General features: G+C 46.3%; 1 protein-coding gene across 1 annotated transcript in view; it reads right to left on the reverse strand.

Annotated features, from left to right (window-relative positions):
- The window catches only part of AFF1 (AF4/FMR2 family member 1), a 52,366-nt gene extending 27,929 nt beyond the window's left edge, over positions 1–24,437 (reverse strand). The window contains exons 1-3 of the mRNA XM_010709723.3: positions 24,336–24,437; positions 7,646–7,766; positions 6,326–7,231 (exon numbers count right to left, since the gene is read on the reverse strand). Of these exons, the coding sequence (XP_010708025.1) occupies positions 6,326–7,231; positions 7,646–7,766; positions 24,336–24,352 (1,044 nt within the window). The 5' untranslated portion in view covers positions 24,353–24,437. The remainder of the gene's footprint in view (positions 1–6,325; positions 7,232–7,645; positions 7,767–24,335) is intronic.

Raw genomic sequence — 24,437 nt, forward strand, 5'->3', positions numbered from 1 at the left:
CTGTTTATCTGAGAACACTCAGTGCTAGAGTCACAGCCCCTGGGGCAGTCGTAGGAGGAAGCAGCTTCCAAGTCACACAGGAGCTGCAGCCATTGAGCAGGCTGACTTTTGATGTCAACATTATTTTAGCACTAGTGTGGTTTCTCTTGCATGACAACAGTAATTTTGTACGCACATTTCCTTCACAAACCCTCTGCTGTCAGCCTGAGAAATTATTTGACTGTCAATTCTGATCTTCATCTGAGTTCAGTGAGGAGGCAAGAGAACAGAACTGTACTCGTTAGGATCACTCTTAACTGAGAAAGTCTAGGTGCTTTTTTTAAACCTTAAGGGAAATGTAAGAAATATTTCCAAATGCTTCCAAGCTGAGGAACTAAACCTGTGGGAAAAAAGCAGCAGGACAGCCTTTCGCTTGTGAAGGCAACTTTTCTTATCGTCTTACAACTGATCTACATGCAAAAAGAGTAGCTCTAGATCTGATGCTCTGAAAGTGAGAGCAGAGTGCTTTATGAGTAGCTGTGTCACTGTACATCACACACACACTTTGATGCAAAGCAGCATCCCCGGGCTGGCTATCAGACACATACCATACCTCAGGGCTGCAGCCAGCTGTGCCCAAAGCTCCTCAGCCACTCCTCTAGCGCATCCTTAAACATCCTGCTACAAAACCACTGCTCTCAAGGCTCATTCTTAACTTCCAGCTGTAAAAGCAGTGCCAAAGGCCCTGCTACTGGGGTCTGGTATCATGATGTGACACATACCAACCACGTTTATTCCTGCTGCCAACAGCTGTGTGCTTGGCAAAGATTTTTTGTGGCCATACAACCACGAGGAAAAGCTCTCTCATTAAAATGTTGTTGGTGCAGAAACTAATTTTCTAAACTTAACTCTTCAGATAAGGAAAAAGCATTGCTATGTGGTCACTAGTCAAGCAGCCAAAGAGAAAGAATGATTGCCTGAAAAGTTGAAATAATCAATTAGGTACTAATTTGTTGCTGAAGTAATAAACGTTTGTCATGGAGATGATGAAAATTGGCTGCAAAAACTTGGGAGGGAGTGAGATACTGATACTGAGGGAAAATTCAGTCAACTACCTCTTCAGAACTCAGTCAGAATGAAACATGAGACTTGACACTCTGCAGGACAGAACACTGAGCTGCATGGTTCAGCGCAGCAAGAACACCACTACTTTCTGGATGTTACTGCAGAAATTCACACACTGGTAGAGTCATACTTTAGAAACAGTGCAGCACATCCTACCGGGTAATACCAGGATGATGCTATGGGGCTGTCCCAGCTGCCCTCTGAAGTCACTCATCACTCTGACCACGCTCATCACAAACCAGAGCTGACTCACACTTTGGTGTAGTAACTTTTTGCTGCTGTACAGGGGAAGGGCATGAGAACTGCTGTGGTGCAAGGAGGAAAGAGCAGTACCAGCAGGCTGCTAGAGCACGCATCACTGTGATGACACAGGAGACACCCACAGAGCATGCCTGAGCTACAAAACACCCTTCACCTGAGTTCACCAGAGTCCACAAAGAGCAATAAAACATGAAGCGTGATAACCACCCCCCTCCACTTCCACAGCATTAGGAGTCAGAGCAAAACCAGAAAGTTGCTCAGATCAGTGTTAGGAGAGAATTAAGGCGATGCCCAACATAGGAAAGAAATCTGGAAGAAAATGCATCTCTTGAATGAGATACCAGAGGAATACCATCAAAGTACTCAAATGAGGACAATTCCCTCTTTCCAGCAGCACTGGGCACAGCAGGCTGACCCCTGCCTGCTCCCTGGCCTCTGGCCCCCACGCCACCCATCTCCCTTGTCTCATGGTGAGCTCTCTGTCCCCAGCAGCCCCCTAGGGTGCAGATGTGGTGCCCACAGTCCGCAGCCAGAAGTGAGGTCGCTGTAGCCGCCAGCTCAGCACTTACCTCCGTCAGCATCGCTCAGTGCCTTCCTACATGGCAAGGGAGATTTCCTGTTTTCACACACCCCCCCATCAGCCCTGATCGGTGTCAGGAGGTTACGGTGTCTTTTGTGCTGGTGGTGGCACTGCCAGGAAAGAACTTTTAATCTCTTCCCTTGTGCCGAGCCGTGAGCACGGCGACGCTCCCAGGTACAGCTCCCTTGGCTCCTCTCCGAAAAACGCTCTCTCAAGCACACGGTTGCTTAGCAATATTTGCCTGCCCCCTGTACAGTTCCAACTGGCAACTTCTGTCCCTTTGGTACTTTGCACCAGGGCAAGAAACAGTGCGGAGAGTTCTGAAATCCACATCAGGTTGGCAGAAGGTGTTCCGCGTGAGCTGCTACAGCTGCTTTGGCGTGGGGTTGCTGGTTTGTTTCCAGCCTGGGTTAAACACATCGCTTCTTCCAAAGAGGAGGCACACAAGGGAAAAATGTCTTTTGCCTCCAGTGGGACCCACCTATTAAATCAAGCACAACGAGTCGCTTTTTCTGTTTACGTTATTCTAGCTGCATGCTTTGGCTCAGTTGAAAAAAAAAAGACACAAAAGAAACAAAATAACACTGCCATATAATTTTCCCCTGTCCGCTGGGATTGGGTTTGATTCCTCCTAACATACTTTAAGTGCATCAGGTGAGAGGAAAAAAAGGGATTCCACAACCCTTTAGTGCACTTGAAGAATAGATGCTGCCCACAATGCTGCACCCAAACTCTGTCCGACCCAAAGTGCTTGCAGCTGCCTGGGGAATGCTGGTTGGGATCAGTGCCTCTGATGGATCAGCAGTGCAGCTGGGGATGCTAGACCACGTCAGGAGAAAAAAGGAACACAATTCTCATGAGATCAGAAAAAGCAGTAACTGCTTTCAACTCAGAGAGCCACAGAGGGCTGCGAAGAACATGTGGAATCGCAGCAGCAATCAAAGTCCCGTGGTTCCCTCTTCCGAAGATGTGGTGGTGCACACCTTCAAGCACCACAGGGCCCAGCACAAGGGAGTGGTGACACCGAACTTCCATTCCTTCTAACCAAGCTGGGCAAACTGCCTGTGTCACGCCTGAGAGCAAGCATCAGCCCGGATCCAGGTGCCTGATGCCCCATAATATATCCCAATGATGCACAGTCCCCCAGTTCATAAGAGACGCTTGTAGCGGGATGGCTATTGATACATTTCTTCAATAAACCAGAAATTAAAGTCACCTCTGGTTGGCTATGAAGTCACCCTGCCAGAAGACCTGGCTGTCACAAGCTCTCAGCCTTTCCAGATCGCCCTTTTTCACATTATTGTTTACAACACTGAGCAGTGACGCTCACACAAACAGCACAGAGTGCCTCTCGTTATAAGCCACAAACCTGCACAGAAGGAACTCAAACTGTACTTTCATCTGTTGCTTTTCCTTACAGCAATTTCCTCTCTGAGATACAGCTATGTAGCCACCACTGCAGTCTCTATGCCCCAGCAGCTCATTTCCCTTTGCAGGCTTTCTGCTTTAACGAGCTGCCTGGCAAAACACAGCAGCTAATGCAGCTGCAGCGCTCAGCCGCAGTTATTTCCATTCCCATGCTAATTTTTTAATAGATAGTTCTATGCAATCAGCTCCCTTCACCGAATTGTTACCTTCCTGAAGTTGCAATCAAAGCAGCTGCTATCTGTGTGCAAAGGCGCAAGCAATGACAGCAATGGTTAATCCTTTCCAGCAGAAGATGGGACTCGCCTGTAGGAGCCAAAAATAATTCTTCAGAGGTAGGATATGGGCACACAACCCATAATATCAGAGTTCTAATCCTCTTTTGAGTCGTGCCAATGCAAGGGTTACAAACAGGGAAACCGAAGGAGCCATGTTGCTCAAGACACACTTGATCCCACAGGTTCCCACCAAGTGCTAACACTTCCTACTAGACAATGTGCTTTAACTGGGAGAGGCTGAGCATATGTCCACACAGTGCTGCTGTCCTGCAGTTAAGAGATCCTGGCCAAGTGCCCACGAGAAATGTGGGAAGTGAAGTTGTCCTCACATTATCTTTGTGTCACATATACATTTCTCCGCTTTCTAAGGGACAGCTGGAGCTTTACTGAGTACCATATCAACCATACCGCTTTCCCAGAATATTACCTTGTGCCCTAGATCACACTAATAACACCACCCTTTCTGTACAGACTTCATTTTATTTTGATCCCACTCCCCCAGCGCTGCATCTGAATGTATTCATTCACCCTTCGTAAACTGTGTGCGTAAGTCCACACTGTACAGATGGAGGTTTGGAGATTTTAATCACAACCACAACTGCAGGTATGCATTTTACTGCTTAACAAGAGCATTCCTTGCTCCCAGGGCCTTAAGTTGAGAATCCGGGAATAACAACAAGTCATTCATGTTTGACCTGCCGTTTTGTAGCTGTGAATCAACAAAAAAGACAAATTTATGCAATGCTTGTGAAGCAAGGAGACCCTTCTCGAATCCCATCCAACACCTCTGACCATGAAGTGGGTAGTGGTGGAAACATTCAATTTTATGGTGCAAAACAAACAAACAAACAGAAGCAAACAAACCAAAAAAAGGGGAGAGATCAATCTCATTGTTAAGTGAGTTGCTTCTCAATTTACTTCTCACTTCGTAGGTGAAAGAGTCATCCCGTGATGTTTCACTATAAGGAACAAAAGGAGCTACCTACCAACATTAATAAAACCGTTAGGAAAAATAAGTCCAGTGCTGCACATTTGTTTAGACTCTATGCCCTTAAGAATGCTTCAGGATTTATCAACACTGTCTCTCAAAGCAGCCTCGCTGATTCCTGGCCCTGCCATCAAGCCTATTACCTTTAAGACATCACTGTCTTTGTAAACTGAAGTAATAGGCAGGGGACAAAGGCTGAACGTAAGGTTTTTTATTCAGACAAGAGGGGAAATAACGTTGAGTTTCTGTATGTGAATGCAAAGTGAGTCACTGCTGTTATCTGCTGTGGATTCACCTGCCCTGCAGTGGATCTGCTCATCTGTTCAGACAGGAGGGCTCAACTCCCCAGTGCTGCAGGAGCAAGAGCTGCCCATAATGAATCCAGAGTTGCAGGTGATAGATGCCTTTGAAATTCAATTAACCACAAAACACATGCTAGAAGACATGACTTCCCTAAACGATGTCAAGGGACATCACAGGGAAGAAGCTGCTTCCTAAAAGCCAACAGCCCACCCTCTCACCCCTGCCGCCCATCTGACACTGCGTATCCAGCACAGAGCTTATCCAGGCACCCAATCATGTAAGTGAAATTGCAATTAGAGTTTTGTCTAGCACATAATCATCCCCTGCATTAGTTTCAATTCCCTTTCTATGGTGCTCTTCTTAGGCCACAGACCAATAGCGCTTCTGCTTCATTAAGGTGCAGGATTTCTGACATGCACTGAGCTCCAGAAATATGTGTTTAATGGAAAGTGAGTGGAAAGAAGGTCACTCAGCAGAGAGCATCATCACCAAAGCTGCCCTGTCTTAGCTTAGATTATTGCAGATGCACACATAAGGTAACACAAAGATCATGTGGATGGGAAAAAAGATAGGATGGATATAGAAATGGAGCCAAGGGAGCTGAGAGAGAACAAGGAGTCTCATTTCTGACAAATAAGCGTTTTTTTCTCTAAAGAAAAAAATAAACACACTAAAAAAAAGGCTTTAAAAGTACAGTTCTAAAGCAAGTTTCTGCTTTTAAACTTTTGGGTAATGAGGAATGAGTAATGAAGAAGATAAGACTCCACGTTGCTTTACTACCACCCTAGGAGTAAAACATCTGGTTGAGCAAATAATGAACTTCAGAACACACTGCTCTTCCCATTTTGAGTTACAATACGTTGTGCCAAATCAACATTGAAGCAAATACTGTCTCTCAGCATGAAACTATTTTCACAACTTCTTGACAATGTTACATTACCAGCTTCCTGGTTTTCCACATGAAACTGCCTACAGCTATTTGCAGCTGATCAAAACATCTTCCAACACACTTTACCTGGAAAAGCAGACAGCATCCACCCTACTCCTTTTTATTAGAAAGTCAAAATGCAATTCTAAAAGTGTCTCCATAGGTCTCCCTACCCAAACATCTCAGAAATCAGCACTGGGAGATCCACGTGCCACAGATAAGGACACAGATAAGCCTAAGGATGAGCACAGTAACGCTCCCCAAACCTTGACGTACCAGCAAAGGAGGTCTCTCCCTTCCTTGTCCTACCCAGGAGAAAACCAAGCAGAATTCTACCTTAAAATGCACCTTCTAGACATGATAACATGCACAGCCATCAGTGCTTCGGCAGCCTCTGTTATTCAATGCCCTGCTTTCCCACAGCTGAATCCTGCCAGCCCTCTGACAGTCGCACTCACCTCAGTGGGCTCAGAAGAGATGTTCAATTTGGATAACTTGACCTTGGTGTTTGCCTTCAAATCTGAGATGTTTTCATACGGTTCACCATGGTATTCCTCCAGCAGAGGCTTGAGATCCGGTGACTCCACCGGAGCCTGCTCTTGGCCATCCATTGGTCTGACGTAGGCAGTTGGTTTCTGCTGCATTGCACTGGTTTTTGATGGCAAAGGTGGGGGAAAGGGTTGAGAGGAAGGCTGAGTGGTGCCAGCCAAGATAACGGCGGAGTTGTCCTGACTTTTATTCTTCCGTGAGCCCACCGCTCGGTCCTGAGGTGATTGAGTGTAGGCTGGCCCGTGACCTTTGCTGCTGTTCTGTGACTTGGAATTAGTGTGCTGGATGGAATGTAGAGGTGACAGGGGTGCCACTGGAGAAGACAAAGATGGCAGCAACGGGGAAAGCTCCAAAAGAGTGGCCTGAGGTTCAGGAGCACGACCTCCGCCACCAGAATGCCTGTCAGTTCTGTTGTGGTGAGAACTGGCATGACTGTCCGGCCTGCCACGCTTGTGTTCCTGACCTTGGCCCCAGCTGCTGGACGAGCTGTGACTCTTGGCATGCCAGCCTGGAGCTGATCCTGTTCCTGGTTGTGCCTTTTGGTTGGGAGCGTAGTGGCCTGGACGGGGAGGAGCAATGACCGGAGGTCCCATGTGTGGATAGTGGGTTGCATGGTGGAATGAAGATGATAATGTACGGCTGGTCTTTTCAGGGAAGGATGGGCGATTGGGCTTTCTCTGTGAGATCTGAGGAACGTCGCTCTCTGGTATCCCTATGAGATTCTGATGGCACCTGTCGTTAATAAGATCCTGCAAGTCATCGTAATTGCCCAGCATATTCTGAATACGGCTTGACAACTCATCCTCTTTATTAGTCTGAAACAGAAGAACAGAGTGGGAAATCTGAAAAGCACAGAAAAAACCAATCCCTTAGATCCAGCTCAAGAAGAGATACCCTCTGAGATCTTATTTTAATCATCACAAGTTAAGCTATCAAGGTCAACTTGTTTCTGCAGGCAGTCTCTGCAAAGCAGATCATGCTGCTCTTATCAGTATTACTCCCTGGAGTAGATGCTGAAGGCACACCTGTTTTCAACCACAGCTGCAAACAGATGTATAGCCCAGCCACTCGTGAGAACTCTGCACCAACTCCCAGACTTCAGGAGACCCCCAAAAGAACCTGCCCAACCCGAAGTCCACACTGCATGTTACCACCTGTGGAATTTTAAGTGCACACACTACTACCCGCAGTTGAGCAGATGGGACCACCATGCAGCCCCCCACCACTACCTTGTACGGCTCAGGAAAGAGCGGGGTGTTCTCAGGGAACTTGTCTTTCTCCTGCAGAGCCTCCTGATTCCGCCTCTGTCTCTCCTGAATACGCAGCAAGTTTCTGTCCTCATTGTACAAGCTTTAGGAAAGAGAGAATGAAAGACTGGTTAATGTTTCACAGCAGTCTTATCAACGAATATCCGCTTTGTGCGGAACCCTTTGCTTTCAGACAACTACATCCAGCACAGCATCTTGAAATGCACAGGTTGGTTACAGGCAATAAATTGGTCACGCCTAGTATTTGCAATACTGCAACACAGTGTAACATACAACATACAGCGTGCATCCTTCTCACAGATTTCCACTGCCAACACCATTTATTAAGAAAGGTGGGAAGAAGGAAAATAATCATCCATTTAATGGTGAAAAGCAATCTGAGAAGTATTACTCATTACTTCAGTTCTTCACTTGGGAGAAAAATCAATTTCAGAGTTTGAACTTTACCAACTTTAGAAACTGGCTTGAAAACCCCCACATAGGTACTCAATGCTTAATTAGGAAACCATGTAGTTGCAATTAAAGTCATCACATAACCATGTTTAAAGAGAGGGTCTCAGGAATTTGGAAAACCCAACACAGGAGCACTTCATTCTTCCTGAACTACAAACACCCCCCTCACTTCACCAGCCTTACATCAAAACAGCAATAAAGCTGTCTCAAACACACAGCAGGAAGACTCCATGGAAAACCAGGCATTGCAAGCTGCATTTCTGCAGGAGGCAGCATAGTGGTGAAGGAGAGAAATGCCTGCGTCTGCATACTTTGCCAAAGAGATTTTTCTTCCCAGGTATCTATGAATGTTAGAGCAGTGGATCTCCTTACTTTGCAATGGTGCCTCACAGCAGAGCTTCATCTTGCAATGTCTGGTTTTCCATGGAGTCTTCCTGCAGTGTGTGTGACACATGGATTGTGGAGACATGGACATGTGAAACTTTCTTAGTTTGACTTCAGATGTGTCCCAGACTGGCAGGGAATCATCACATCTCGCCCACAGTGATGCCTCCTCAGCCATCACACACTGCCAAATACTCAAAATTCAGTTGTCCCCAGAGAACAGGTCTGACTGCTGCAGTGTGGTTTTCCTGACTCCAAGAGAGCTCTGGAAATGATCTGCCAAGTGGGAAATTTCCATAAATGGAATTGCAGCAAGGAGGTACTTATTCTACTGAGACAGATAAACATATTTAGGGGTTAAACTATGCACATTTAAAATAGTTTCCAACTTTGCTAGTGCTGGACTGTTCCCAAACACAGCAAAACCAGAAGCTTCCAGTAAGCACTACGTACCTCGCTTCTGAAAACAATGCAAGTTAAAAAATAAAAAGGAATCACACATCATTGGTTCGGTAAACATAGAACCTATCTGCTAAAAACCATATGCAAGAGAAACATTTCCTCTGTGCATCTGATGGCATCTAGCAAGTGAAAAAATGCCCTACATATCATTAATTTGCTGCACAGCTGCCTTATGAGTGCTGGCAGATGCGCAACATATCAACTGGAGAAGATAACAAATTAGGAAGACTGACAAGGGGAGCTAAAAGAAATTGTGGCTACATCCAGTACTCGAAATTGTGTGCAAGCAATTTCTTAAATGAATGCATTTTGTGTTCACAGTATTTTCTAAACTTTTCTATCTGGAAAATTTTTACTGAATGAAACATCACCTTCCAAGCATTCCAGGAAGTAGAAAAGGATTCTGTAAATATTCTTCATATAAACTCACAGAAATTCCCTTTAGAGCAAACATGGAAAAGCCCCAGAAGATGATCTAACAGCTAAGACATTGTTTGTTAGCACAAAGTGGACCTCTGGAACCCCCCCGTACACATCATGAGATTATGGCATTTCGGGACACCGACACCAACTGCAGAGCACATTTGTTAGATGAGCAGGACTTGACCTGGAGCAGCTCCTCTTTCCCCCAGCTCACTTCCCATGTAGTTGCAGAAGGCAATGCAATAGGGAGGTCAGACACCTCATCCCACATTTGCTGGCTTTCCCTGCAGGTTGCACAGCTCTCCAGCAAGAAGAGCTCTCTTTGGACTCACCAGCACCTTCACTGCCCTAACTTTTGCCCATGGAAGCCAGTACTGTGCACTGACTACCAACAGTGCTCAGCTCCATGACAAAGATCCAACAGGAACATGCAGTTCCCCGAATCCCTCCCCATCCCAGCCACACCAGTGGCAAGAAATACAATTACAATGAACTCCTCTTCCTGGTGATCCAAGCAGAGATTTGCTGCCACAATCAGACCTGGAAGCATTTGCACACAATGCACGTTTGCTCATTCTGGCCACATGCCACATAGTTTTGTTTCATCACACACACATCTCCCAGGGAAAACAGCAGAGGCACTTTTTGGACATAATCCCATCTCAGGCTGCAATGGGCTTTCTAAAACAGGTTTCTTCATCACCTCCTTTAGCATCAGCCATTCCCCAGCCAAGCTTTCCTCTGGCAGCTCTCAGCCACCGTTTTCATCGTTGCGTAGGCAGCACAGAGGGGAAATTACCAAACATAAAGGGTATCTGCTTTTTTGCAACATGACAGCATTACACAGAGCTAAGCTCCTTCCCTCTCTTCATGCCTCCTGATAGGGATTTTGACTCAGGTTGCCCTGTGGCTATTTCTGTCTTGGTCCACAAGTAAATATCAAGCACTCGGTCATACACATGCTTGGTTTTGTTTATTTTCTCCCAGTACTTACTGAGATTCTGACAGTGTTGGCTGGGTTAGAGGATACACAGATATTGCACTACCTTTCCCCAAGCACATTTTGCTGATAAACTTCACTGCACCTCAGATCCAGGCCTCCTGCCACGGGTCGTTGAGCTGGCACAGCTCCGTGCTGAGAAAGAGCTGTTTAAAATATGCACCTAAACAATACAGAAGGATAAAAGCAGCAGCAGATGCTACATCTTGTTTTACCTCCCCAGGTGAGAAATTGCTCACCTCTTTTGGCTGGGCAGGAAGATGGAAGAGCCACAAAGTTCAACGAAGGCCTCTTGGGGAGTGCTTTCACAACTAAAAGAGTAATTCCTCCCAACAGGCCTACTCCAGACCACAACAATCTCAGTTACCTTTAAAAGCCTCTAAAGTCACTGCTAGAGCACAAAACATCTCTTTACCATCTGTTTTATTGTTCAATGAGGTACCTGCAGCAGTAATTGAAAACCTGAGATGGAAAGAACAAAAGATCACACCACTATCAACAGCAAATGAAGAGTGAAAAGAGTGATAATCTCTGAACACCGGTACCAGTGTGTGTGTATTTGCCTGGCTGGCAGATCGCTGAGATTCTGAATCACTTCACAGCTGGGCCCTGCTGCAGAGCAAACAAGTGGAAATTCTGATCAAATTCTGTTCCAAATTGCAGAGGAAGCTGAGCCAAACCCACAGAAAATGGCAAAAATATTCTAATCGGCTTCAAGGGACTCCATGTCAGGCAATGGGCGAGCATTCTTCTTGTACCACAGTTGTATTTCATCCTCTTTACCACAAGCTCTCCCAGTAATAACACTACATCTATTAAGACAAAATAAATGCATGTACACATACATATGGGAGCAGAAACTGATGGGAAAGGATGCAGAGGAACACCAGTGTGAGGTACTAAGAACACCAGGTAAAACCATAAGGGCTTCTTCTGTTTGTCCCCCCAGAAAGATGCCCTTTACATCATACCCTGTCAAAAGTATCTCACAAGTTCTTGACTTAGAGCAGGAGAAGCAGAACACTCACAAGCAGTTTAACAGCAACAATTACAAAAAAATCCAAGCCACATAGCTTGACTTTGCAAAATGTTTTCTATCCAAGCCCTGTGCTGCGTTCCCAGTGGATTATGGATATCCTTCTATTTCTGGGCTGGCAAGCATCCAGATTCAGAGCAATCAAACTGTTTTCCTCAGAGCTCCTGATTACATTCAAACAAAAGGAAAACCCAACACACTTGTAACTCACATCTCTTGCAGCCATAGTATTTACCAAAACACAACTCTTCCCTATCTGCATCCCAACACTGCGTGCAGCACACTTTGCACACTTTGTGTGCTGCCTGCTGCAGCAGCAGTGAACCCTTTTAAGATCTTTTCTTTCCCTGGACCCTCCTTGACCCCTAGCTCGCTTCCCAGCAATAAATTCCTTTTACAAAGCTGTGAAGAGGAGAAGAGGAGGGACGCAGGAGGGAAGGATGCCATGAGTCACCATGATGCCTGCTCCCTGACTCTGAAAGCAGAGGGACATGCCACTGCTGCAGGGCTAGTAGGTAGGCATGGGGCCTGCAAGTCAGCAAGTGAGCATAGTATCAGTTCTGCTCTGCTTCCCCTGGCTGCTTTCATGTCACAGTGGTGATTCCCAGCTGACAGCCGACAGCCATCCATCACCTCTGCAGTTCTGTGTACCTGTCAAGAAACCTACTCCAACCCCATCCTTGCTTTCCAACAGCTGGTAGATCGATTTGCCTTTGGAGTTTTGAGCTCCACAGCAAGCAAGCATATGCACAGATCTCCCCTCCTCACCACGGGAAATAAAACAAAACAAACAAAGAAAACAACCCAACCCCCTACATCATGCTTTGCTCCACGCAGAGATGGCCAAATGCTCCTGGGCTGAATGCTGCCCTGTACAGCAGGGTACAGTGGCCTCTGTTTGACAGCAGAATCGTGGTCTGTAACACAAGCCATGAGGATGCCTGCGTGCTCCCAAGCTGTTCTCAGAGCCATTGCTGTCTTTAATGCAGGTTCAAATGCTGGCGTGTGACTACATGGCCCATGACACCGTTCTCAGAAAACAGCCTGCTGTGGACAGAGAGCTGCCTCTCCTCCTGTTCTGGGTGCTCTCTGTATGAAAACAAAATGAAAATAAAAATGTGCATTTGCTTTAATTGTAATCAGATCTGCTACTGGCCCCAAAATGAATGACTCCAGCAGTAGGGAAGGGGGTGGGGAAAGGCTAAAAGCAAACACAAATGACGCTTGCTTCCCTCCGAACACGCAGAACCTCTTCCTCATAAACATTAAGAGGGAACATTTCCTTTTAGTACAACTGCAGGAAAACATTAATTTATTCAAGTCATTTTGTCATTAAGACAGCCTCTCTTCTATGATGAGAAGCTGCTGATCAACATTTCCCAAGAGCAGGGGACACGTTCTTGTTTAACTTGGAAAGAAAAGCTGCCACGCATGGCCCAGGCAGCTCACCCCACGAGGTGGAGACATGCAGATCAAAGACAGACGTTACATTCACACTGAACAGCAGGCAACTTGCCTCATCCCAACCTTTCCTTCCTTTCCTTTATGGTAATGCCCTCACGTTGTGACTTGCTGGATATTGTTAAGGTCCTTTTCACATCATCAAACACTGTTTCACAGCACATACGCAGTTTGAGCAGAAACCAATGATAAAAAAATGCAGCAGCAGTGCAACAGATGGCACAGCTAGTCAATTATTTCCTGCATCAGCACCATCAACACTGGCACCATCGGACTGCTGAGCAAAAGATGGAGGCCTCATAGCCCATCCACGAGTGTATATATAATCTCCACTTAACTGTCTTCGGTAAGAGCACTTAACCAAACTGCTGCCTCCTAAGAATCCCAGTGCACTGAGCTTGGCAGAATGCAGCCAGGAAAGGCGTTAACTAGAAGTCATGCAGGGAACACCAAAGTTGTCATTCTCCATCTAAATGCAAATACACCAGGAGGGCTTCTAGGAAGGTGTGCATGTGTGAAGAGTAATTACAAGGAGAGCAGCCAGGCGTCAGAACTATGATAGATTTAAGGCTGCGTTTGATCTGGATGCGCAGGCAAAGGAGGAAATGTGAAAAATGTAAATCATCGGGTAGCAGTGATGATAAATCCTGTCCACTTTGTCTCTTAGAGACAGTGCTCTGCATACACCAGCCTAACTCACCAGGCTCAGGACTTCCCCAAGCCAAGCATGCGGTCCGACCGCCTTCCAGCCCCGCAGGCGCTTCTGCCTTCCTGGGTAGGTGAGGGAAGGAGAGGAAAATGCAAGCAGGCCAGAGAAGCCCGTGCCTCTAGTCGCTCCAGAGACAAGAATCTTCCTTCCTGCAGCCCCACGTCGCCTCAGTGCTTCTGAGCCCTTGTGTCAGACACCGCGCAGGACCACGAGGTTTTCAGAAAGGCTTCTAGGAGCACCCCGGGCTAACGAGTGCTTATCGATCCCACTTAACAAACACAAAACAAAGCAATAGAGCAGTAGAGCAACACACCACAATCGACATGCAAGAATCCCGTTTTTCAAACGAGTGCAAGATTTTAAAGCTGAAAATGCAGTCTGTTTGCATGTGGTGTTTGGTGAGGGCCACTTCTGATCAAACACTTGCAGCTCCGAGTCCAGATGTCTACCAAATAGTGCACAAGAAAAACAAATTGTTCTGAAATGCTCAGTGAGTGCCACACACTTACATCTCCATAGAATTAATGCAAGCGTGATATGAGGAAAGAAGGAAGGAAGACAGGGAGAAATAAATCCAGACTTTTCTCTATCTTTTTTTTCTTCAGTGACTTTTGAACGTCAGATGTTGAGAATCCTGATTAAAAGAATAAGCATAAATGGGCAAGGGAGAAGTTATCTCTAACGACCATTGCGATTCCCCTAGATAAGGAGGAAGACAACTGGAAAGCACGCTTTGATGTTATCCGTGGGCACTCTCCACAGGGCTGATGGGGCTCCTCCTTGTCTAAATATTACCACACAGCCCCAGTGCAAAGTAAGCTTAAAAGGAAGCGGCCCAGGATCAAATCTCACTAGAGAAAGTGTGTGCTTAACTAACCAGGGGTACCGCAGGCACCTCGGGTTGCAGAAGGACTACAGTCATAGCACATGGCCTTCCAAACAAGTAGCCTGTCTTCCAACTACGCCACTTCAATGAGCTACCCACGGCCTGAATGCGCTAGGGCAGCTAACATAAATCCTCTGTGCTATTATCTCCGTGCCAAATTTGCATTGAAATATTGCTCCGAGTAGCTTTTGTTGTGGCTCAGGCCAATCAATTCATTGGTAACACGCTTATGGGCAGCAAGAGAGCTGGGTGTCTGCAGCAGCAAGCTACCTAACAGGGGAACAAAACAGTGAAATCAGGTTTCTGCTTTCCTACAACAGAGTGTCTTGCACAAGCAAATCTTGGAGACCTGAGACGATGTGGGAACTACCTCCTCTTCAGGCCAATGGGCCAAACATTTTATGCCTGGCCTCACACCAACGTAATCAGTAAAGGAAAGCCCAACAGTTTGGGGAACTCACTGTTTCCCAGGGCCCCATAGAAATCACAAGTAGTAAAAAGATCTTAAGAAAAAAGTAGGCTACAGGGAAAAAAAAAATCCAGATGCTATCAGCTATTAAATATCAGAAAATGTTTCATTATCCACCTGAAACCACTTTGCAAGGCAAAACAAGGATTTACATCTTACACTCCTTGGTTCTAGATCAGTTCTTCTAGCACACACAAAGGTTCACTGCAGGTACAGGAAGTCAAATGCAATAAATTTTTGGCTTTGAGGCTATGCTAAGATTATTCAAGCAGGTGTGCTTTTTTTTGCTCACCAATTTTATAGAACCAGCTCCTTAAATGCCGTTAAAATATTTTATCAATATTAAATATTAATTTAATATTATTAAATATTATTAATTATCGATAATTTATATTAAATATTAAATAGGTTCGATATTAGGAGGAAGTTTTTCACACAGAAGGTGGTGACACACTGGAAGAAGTTGCCCAAGGAGGTTGTGGATGCCCCAGCCCTGGAGGCATTCAAAGCCAGGCTGGATGTGGCTCTGGGCAGCCTAGTTGGCGACCCTGCATGTAGCAGGGGCGTTGAAACTAGATGATCATTGCAGTCCTTTTCAACCCAGGCCATTCTGTGATTCTATAAATTAGGAAAAAACAGGGATTACTGAAGGCTAAAATTATTTCATGCTTTCACTGTAACCAGCAGCAGGTAAATTGTGCAGCAAATGAAAAGATTTTCTTGCTCTTCTTAGCTTTCCACTTACATAACAGCAGGTACCATGTAACAGGTTGAACAAGTCTTATCTGCACTGCAAGGACTAAGCAGGAACAGCAGGAGATTAGCAGTGTTTGCAGAAGTAGTCCGCTTATACGCTCAACAGCCCATTTAAAAACTCTTTCCCGCAGCCTCTGCCAGGTTATAATGATTCCCCAACTATGTCCAAAGTTTTCCATCTCCGCACAGAAACATCTGCTCACTTTCCCATGGTTTGCAGCCCACGTTTGATTGCACCGAGGCACGCACACTGTCTATCTGGGCATTGCTCAGTGCTGGAGTTTCACACTGCACTCAGACCACGCTGCGCTGTCTGAGTAACAAAGCAGCTCATTGTCACTCCCAAGGCTTGGATGGCATTCAAGCCACGCACAGCAATAACCCATGACAGGCTGCATTAGGCAGGTACCGAAGCATGCCTAGTAGCACTATTAACAACTAAAAAAAGCTACGAATACCCCACTCCCTTCAATTCTAAACAGATCTGTTAAACAACTTTGAAGTCCATCGATTAAAAAAAGACCATTTTCTTCCTATCATGCAAACCACTGGTTGTGAATGGCGTGTTTCCCTTGGCACAGCAAGCCAGATTGGAACCAGAGCTCAGCCCTAGTGGCGTGCACAATGTTTGCTTCAGGAGGAGCCGTGCGTGCTTGCACAGGGTAACTGCGAAAGGGGAGCACCGGTGGGAACCAGCAAGGCTGCTTCCAAAATATTTACCTGCTGCCCCGGGCACATACTGACTGATAAGCCCGCTCTGCTCTGAAGAGCACGCAGCTGTACAACCAAACGTGCTGCCAGGTCGATACTCAGCTTGTTTTACAGCAACACCGAGGCATTCTAAGGTCAATGTGCCTTTCAACACAGCCCCTCCACAGCTGAAAACCCATGCGTTGGTTTTCGCAGCCCATATAGCAGCGCGAGGCATGATTTGTACAGTGAGGCCAAGGGACAATGCATTTTCCAGCTGAAATGGCAAAGTGCTGCATACCAGCAGTTAGCTGCCAGCAACTGGGAAATGTGTTGATTAATACTTTTTCTGGGTTGCCTCAGGACAGCTCACGCATGGGTATCTTGCCACTATTCATTAATCACTCTTTGTGTGTTTATCCTGGTAGAATATAAGTGTCTCACACAATGACTGCAGCAAATGAGACAATTTCTACCTCCAAAAGCGCTGATATTGCCTGTTTATTTGCCACGCTTAGCCTGATGCTCAGGTTGGCAGCAATTTACCTCTTAGTGTATTTCATTTCATACTCCTCTCTCTCCTCACTGTCACCCTGCAAGCACAGTGTTCACAGGGATATATCCACTGGCAGCACTGCAATTAAGAGACTGCTCCATGAGGCTTTGTGTTTCTACTTGGTTTCATGTTTCCTTTAAAACAAGTGAGGGTGATGGCAATGTAACCACAGGAGTGTGGGGAGTAGCCCAGCAAGGGACAGGCAACACTTGTGGAGAGGATTTGAATCAGGCTTGCAAAACTGGGGAGCCACTGGAGACACCCATATGCAGGACAGGAGGGTTTCTTCCCCAGGTCACTGCCCTCTAAGGGACTGAGATCCTTTCAAGAAGGAAGGAAGCCATATCAGCCGAGACAATAACTGAAGTGGTTTCACGCCATCTTGCAACCAAGGCTGGGAAACTGCACCGAGCTGCTGCAGGGCAAAGCAGCACTGCTGCCCCTAGGGTCCCTCACCCCTGTGAGGCCCATGCATCGCCTGTGCATGGTGCAGGAGCTGCCCCGAGGCTCTCCAAGCAGATGCCCTGCAGCAAGCCCCAGCTCCAATCTCTATGGCTTTTAAATCCTTTTGTGCACGCTGCCAGATTCCTCCTCACCCTCTGCCCATGTCTGCCCAGTATTATGCCCAGTGCCAGGTGCCACAGCTTCACAAACCTTCTGCCCCAAAACAGCTTACTGCTGGCAAGAGCTAGAGGGAAAAGAAAAGAACAGGTTCTGATCCAAATTTCTTCTCTTGGTGTCAAAAGCAGTCCATTGCTTTACGACACATGGAGAGGACAGATTGGTTGGAAATGAGCGTACACAGACCGCTGCACATAAATGGTCTTTAAAGTTGTTATACTCCAGTAAACACAGCTTTCATCCGTAAATTTCCTTAATCAGAAAGAGTGGAGAATAGCACATTTTCAAAGGAAGATATTAAAAAAAAGGGAAACCATTACCTTGATATTTAATCTACATACAAAGGAATAGGACCATAAAGAGATAATTTGCCTGACATCTCCCTTGCTCAGAAGTTGTCTACTTCTCCATCTGCCCCATGACCACATCCCCTAACCACCAAGTGGGAAAAAATTAACAGGAGTCTTAGGGTGAGCATCAAAGCAACAGCATTTGACCCCCAAAATGACAAAAGATTCAGTCCACAAAAGGCCTGAATGCTCATTAGATGTAAGAATCAATCTAGATTGTGTCCAGCTTTACAAGCGTTACAAGATAGGTTTGGTTTGGTTTGTTTTAACAATGCACATGGAAACAGATTTTAATCAATTGCTACTAGCACCAAAACCAGATGGGTCTGGTTGCAACCAGCAGAAAGTGTGGCAATGACAAACTGTTTTCACTTACTGAAAAATCATGAAGAGGAAGTTCTGGGCTGTCTGCCCTCCAAAAAACTAACATAAAATCTAAGGGCAACTTCAGAGGGAAAAACTCTTCTCCTTTCCTAAGTTAAATTCTTCTTCCAAACAGGCTGTGCTGCTTTGCACCCAGGATGTCTCCAAACTGCAAAACCCAGGTTACTAAGAAGAAGCTGCAGCCTGCAGAGACTTTAAGGATTCACAATCCTTAAAGATATCTCTGTGTTCAGAGATGCTTGTTTCATCAGATGAATTCATCTATCGGGTAACTCTTCCTTCAGCAGTTGTTATCAGTGGTTCCTTACTTGGCTGCAGCATTGCTCAATACAAACTCACATCCTGCAAAGAAAGACTAGTAAGTAAAGCCTTTGTTTTCCCCATTGAATTGACTTTGTTTTCATAAGCTGCCTACAAAAAGCATGTTACAACTAGATGGCACATCTTTCTATAGCATCATTAGCTTTATTTCAGCTTTCTTACTTGCCAGTTCTTAATTATACTGCACCACCCAACTCACAAACTTTGCCTTTTCCCAACAGGGAAGAATTTCAGCTGGTCCCTTCCAACATCACACCATTTTCACTGTGATAGCTTGATGACACTGAAAATTCCTCACACTGGAAAAACACAAGACACAGAGTTATTCCCTTATGTATATGCTTTAATGGAGAAGGCCGGGGGTTCCGGTGCCATTTTTTTGTAACAAATATATGGAATATTGTACACAACAGCACTGATGGACCTAAAGTATTTTTTCAAAGATGGAACATCCAACTTGCTGAATTTTTCCATGTCAGCCAGTTTAGGAAGTCTTTTGGTCTGTTATTTTTAATGCCTCAGCGTATGAGTCAACTGATTTTCATGCAGAACGGCATGGGAAAAAAAAGTCCCTGAAGACCACATCTCATTATTACGGTGTCTCTATAAGGAGAAAAGGAGCCCAGCTGCTCTCAGAACAGGACACAGATCTGCCTGTTTTCCTTTTCCTCCAGGATCTGGGCAGTTCAATGGCATTTTATTAGTCTCTACATGAGTACATAGCCTTTGTTATCCTACAGAGCCAGGCATTCACTCTTAGGAGGTTCACAGACCTAGCTAGGTAAAGCAAACCTAGTATCAGCGTGCTGAATCCAGCCCATGTAAAATGGATAGGGGTTTGCAAGCAGATAAATTGATAAACGGTGCTCTAAAACCTTGGTGTAGCAATCACATTCCCTCAGCAATAAAACATCCCCGTGTCTTTTGTCTGCAGAAAGTTATATATCAACTTTTAAATCAAAAATCTGCAGAACTAAAATGCCACGTATAACATCTCACTGACACACAGCATTTAAATAAATGGAAAACTGGGAGCTTTCAGAGATCCACACGCATAATGCATACTAAACAACCTCATATAGACTTCACGTGCTTTTGGAATTGGAGCATTCCTCACGTCAGACTGGGCAAGCCAAGGCAAAAAGCTGCTTTCTCCGACTGCACACCCAGGGATTTACACACCAGGCACCTCTGTTTCCTCATCTACAGAAACCATGGCAATGAGACAGATGACTCTCCACGCTGCCCTTCACCCTCTGGACCCGCTCCCTGCCCATCACACGTGGCTCTGGTGCAGGCATGAAGAAACACGTTCCCGACAGCCAGCTGGGACAGCACAGCCACGGGCTTACTGGCACCGGGGGAACAACGCTTCCTAGAACAGCGTGTGCTGCTGAGGGCACGGGGATGGGGAGAGCTGCATCACACCAGAGGGCCTCCCATCTGCCAGCAGAATCCCTGCCTGTGACACAGCCTGCTGGGAGAGAGGATCCTGGAGAAAGAGCTGCAGGCTGGTGCTGAGCCTCTAAAGCACACTGGCAAAAAGGTGGTTTAAAAAAGCTCTGTCGCTTTTTTAAGCATAATCGCAGTCTTCAGAAGCATGAGAATACTGAAAGTAACTCCTTATCAAGTGCCTACCACTCTTCAGAGGGCAAAAAATCCCTTTAACACTACACACACAAGTCCTAGAGACTGTTAATATTTGAAGCTATAATGCTTGCAATTCAGCTTAGAGAAAGGGGGAAAAAGGAAGAGGCACGTGCATTACACACTTACACACACACACATCAGCTGCTGAACTTCGTTGTGCTCATCCCTGAATGGATACATCATGTCCTGCTTAAAGAACATACACTCCAGAGAATTCTGAGTTAAAAATGTATATGAATGTAACACCAGCCCATGCTTCTCGTTTTTGTTTTGTTTTGTTTTTGGATAGTGGCATCTCTTCCTCGTTAGGTTTTGGTGAGGATTTTTTTCTTTTCCTTTTTTTAATTTTTGGAACAAGCACAAAAACAAAGCAAGCCTTTTTCCTTTTTTTTTTTCTTTTTTTTTTTTTTTTCAGTTCTGAGAATGAGTTTTGCTGTTGCCAAAGAGATTAAACATTAACCAATGGCAACTGATGTTGTCTACCTGGATTTGTGCAAGGCCTCTGACATGGTCCCCCGCCATTTGAAGGGTGGATTATTAGGTGGGTAAGGAATTGGTTGGATGGTTGTAGCCAGAGGGCTGCAGTCAATGGCCCTATGCCCAGGTGGAGGCTGGTCGTGAGTGTTGTCCTCCAGGGGTCCATCTCAGGACCGGTGCTCTTCAACATCTTTATCAATGACATAAATGATGGGATCAAGTGCACTCTCAGCAATTTGCTGATGACACCAAGCTGAGCAGTGAAGCTGATACAATAGATGGGAGGGACGCTATCCAAAGAGACCTGGACAGGCTTGAAAAGCAGGTGCGTGAGAACTTAATGAGGTTCAATAGGGCCAAGTAAAAGGTGCTGTAGTTGGATCACGGCAATCCCAGGTACAAGTATAGCCTGGGAGAAGAGCCAGGGAGAGGGAGGTGACTGGCCCCCTCTACTCTGCCCCTGTGAGGACTCAGCTGGACTACTGCGTCCAGGCCTGGGGTCCCCAGCACAGGAAGGATGTGGAGCTGTTGCAGCAGATCCAGTGAAGGGCCACAAAGATCATCAGAGGGCTGGAGCACCTCTCTCATGAAGATAGGTTGAAGGAGTTGGGTTTGTTTAGCTTGAAAAGAGAAGGCTCTAGGGAGACCTCACAGCAGCTTTACAGTACTCAGAAAGAAGCCAACAAGCAGGAGGGAAACCAACTTTTTATATGGTCTGATAGTGACAAGGCAAGGGGGAATGGCTTTAAACTAAAAGAGAGGAATTAGATTAGATGTTAGGATGTCAGCTTTTCTCACAGGGTGGTGAGGCACTGGCACTAGCTATGAGGAGAGGCTATGGATGCCTCATCCCTGGAGGAGCTTAAGGCCAGGTTGGGTGGGCCCTGGGCAGCCTGAGCTAGTGTGAGCAATCAGCCCACAGCAGGGGAGCTGGAATGTGATGATCATTTAGGTCCCTTCCAAACTAAGCCATTCTATGATTCTACAATTAACCATTTTCCTTGTCAACCTCTCTCCGTAAGTTAAAGCAGTGACAGTTTTCCCTTAACCTGATGGGTAAGGTTGAAGAAGCAACAGTAGCACAACTTCATGTCACTGTTACAATAAACAACTACAAATGACAGTTCCAAACACTAAATATACTCATCCCTAGACCAGCTCGGAAGACAAACATGCCCATGTGAAGTATGAAACAGCTTAATGAAGATTGCCTACTGGAACTTGCTGAGGCATCTCATCTTGGCAATACGCAAACCAGTGAGGTATTGAGAACTGGAACTGAGCAAGCACTTCCCCTGATGGAGGTCTCTTCCCCTAGCTGTGTGAATGCTCAGCTGTGGAAAACCTGTGCTCACCTGCTCCCAATGAAGTGTTTTGCTGCAGCAAGGCACTGCATCTGGGAGGACACCTGCCCCAGCCACTCCAGCCAGGGCTACGTGTGTCTTCATGCTCTCACCATGGCCATAGTCAACTCCATCCAGCAGCCTGAACTGCAGCACACAACACTGCAGGAAAAACACCTCCACGCTGTATGAACAGGATGAGAGCTTTCCCACTGTTTTGAGGCTCCATGTTCTCATTCACCAGGCAGCAGAACAGCCCCAAGACCCTGCCAACCTATGTTTGCAGCAGCCCTCAGGAGGAGCAACGCATTAGCAAAGCCACCATGGGATCAGGGGATGTTTCATCTTTCAGCTGATAGGTGAAGTAACACAAGACAATGTTGCAGCCCTTCTTCACCTGCATCAGCTGCCTGGAATGCAGTATCACCAATATGGGCATCTGCCTGTATTGGCAGGACCCGCAGAACAAACACATTATGAAATATGCCTGGAGATCTGGCCCAGAAAGCTGTGAAACTACACAGATCAAAAACCAAGCTGCATTTTCCTCAGGTAAAAGCTTCAGCACCACTCCCTTCAGAAGAAACTGTTTTGTTGCACTATTTTAAATGCAGATGTAGCTACATGGTGTTTGTACACAGCATTTCCTTCCTTTTTTACTGATATGAGGACTCAGCACTATTCCCTGACTCTTATAATAAGAATTAGAAGTTGAGATGTAGCTGTTGGGGGGCTTACCACTGTCCCCAGCTCTGGAGAAGAGCCAGCAGGGACAGCAGCATGACACTGTGCAGTGCTCTGGCTGTGCTTCTCCACCACCTCCCTGCAGGGGAGACCAAACGGTGTTGGTCCTGCATACCTGCAGCCACACTAATAAGGGGCACATCTAAAGGCAAATTGTACAGCAATCAGAAATTCTTAGCAACTGTAACAAGACAGTGTTACAAACAAATCCAGCAATTTTAAGTAAATGTGAGAATAGCAGCCTACATCTTCAAAAAGCTGGATATCACACTGCAACCAACAAGGAAGTGAACTTGTTCCCAATTCTGCTCCTGCTCATGCGGTCCTGAACACAGCATAAAAGCTCCATGCTGCTCGGGGATGCTACAAGCATCAGATCATCTGCATGTTCCAGAAGGGAGCGTGCAGGACCGCAGCTGCAAGCCTACAGCCAGCAACTGAAACACAAAACACCCCACATTCTGCACAACACAGACTGAGGGATACCTCCTCCACTGATTGCTTCTAGATGTAAGGTGATTACAGCAGCCGGTGCTAAAAGCTGATTCATCTCAAACAGCTAAAACACCCACCTCACCATGCAATCAGTTTTAAGATTCGGTATTAAAGAAATAAAATAGTTATGGCATCTGGTAGCACATCAGTTTCTCAGCTATTACTACTGCAATTTCTGAAGCACTGCTGAGCAGCAACAGGTGTGTTTTATCTCCTTGTTCCCCTCACTCTGCCACCTCCAAAACAATAAATCCAAATGTGGTGGGAGCACTGAAAATGAAAGGACGCAGGATTTTCTCTCTGCCAAATCCGCATCCTCCCCAAGTTCACCTCCCTTCCCCTGGCTGTGCCTATTGAAACGCACAGCAAGCGAGAAATAGCAAACCCAAGCAGATGGAGGACTGCCCAAAAGGCCTCACACCGAGCGATGCCCAAAATGCGGTGTTCTGTATCACACCACCTCATCGCTGATTTACTGAGCTTGCAGAAACTGACTGCGGGTCTGTCTGGTTGGTTTTCTCTGACAAAAGAGATGCAAAACCAAAAGGCTCACACCTAACAGAGAGAACCCTCTGACTTGCTTTAACAAATCAGTTCTGCGGGTGCTTGGCCTCTCTTTCCTATGTAGTATGACTCCAGTGACTGAGCGTATGCATCTCTTGTGGTGAATAAAGGCTTTTATGCACTCGTGCAGCACGCATCTCTGGCACACGGTGGGTAAGGTAAGCCCGCTGACCCAAAAGCACGGCAAGCTTCACGGGGAACGCCGCTGCTCACCGTCACTCCCACTCCCTCTTAAAACAAGCAACAATTTAACTTCAGTGCTGGTCTTCATGCATGCAGAGCTTAGTTAGCGAGTAAGGGAACGCAGAAACAAGAAGAAAAACCGCCGTAAAACTAAACCTCGGTGTCCGTGCCCCCCGCCCCCCGAGCCGGTGACTCACTCCGAGCTGTGCCCCCCGGAGCCCTTCACAGCCCTACCTGGACTGCGCGGCCATGGCGAAGCTCACGCCGCCGGCCCCGCCGCCTCCATGGGGCCCTCCCGCAGCCCCACGGCCGCGCTACGCCCCGCAGCGCCTCATC

Source organism: Meleagris gallopavo, chromosome 4 (genome assembly GCF_000146605.3).
Source record: "Meleagris gallopavo isolate NT-WF06-2002-E0010 breed Aviagen turkey brand Nicholas breeding stock chromosome 4, Turkey_5.1, whole genome shotgun sequence".
Classification (NCBI taxonomy): Eukaryota; Metazoa; Chordata; class Aves; order Galliformes; family Phasianidae; genus Meleagris; species Meleagris gallopavo.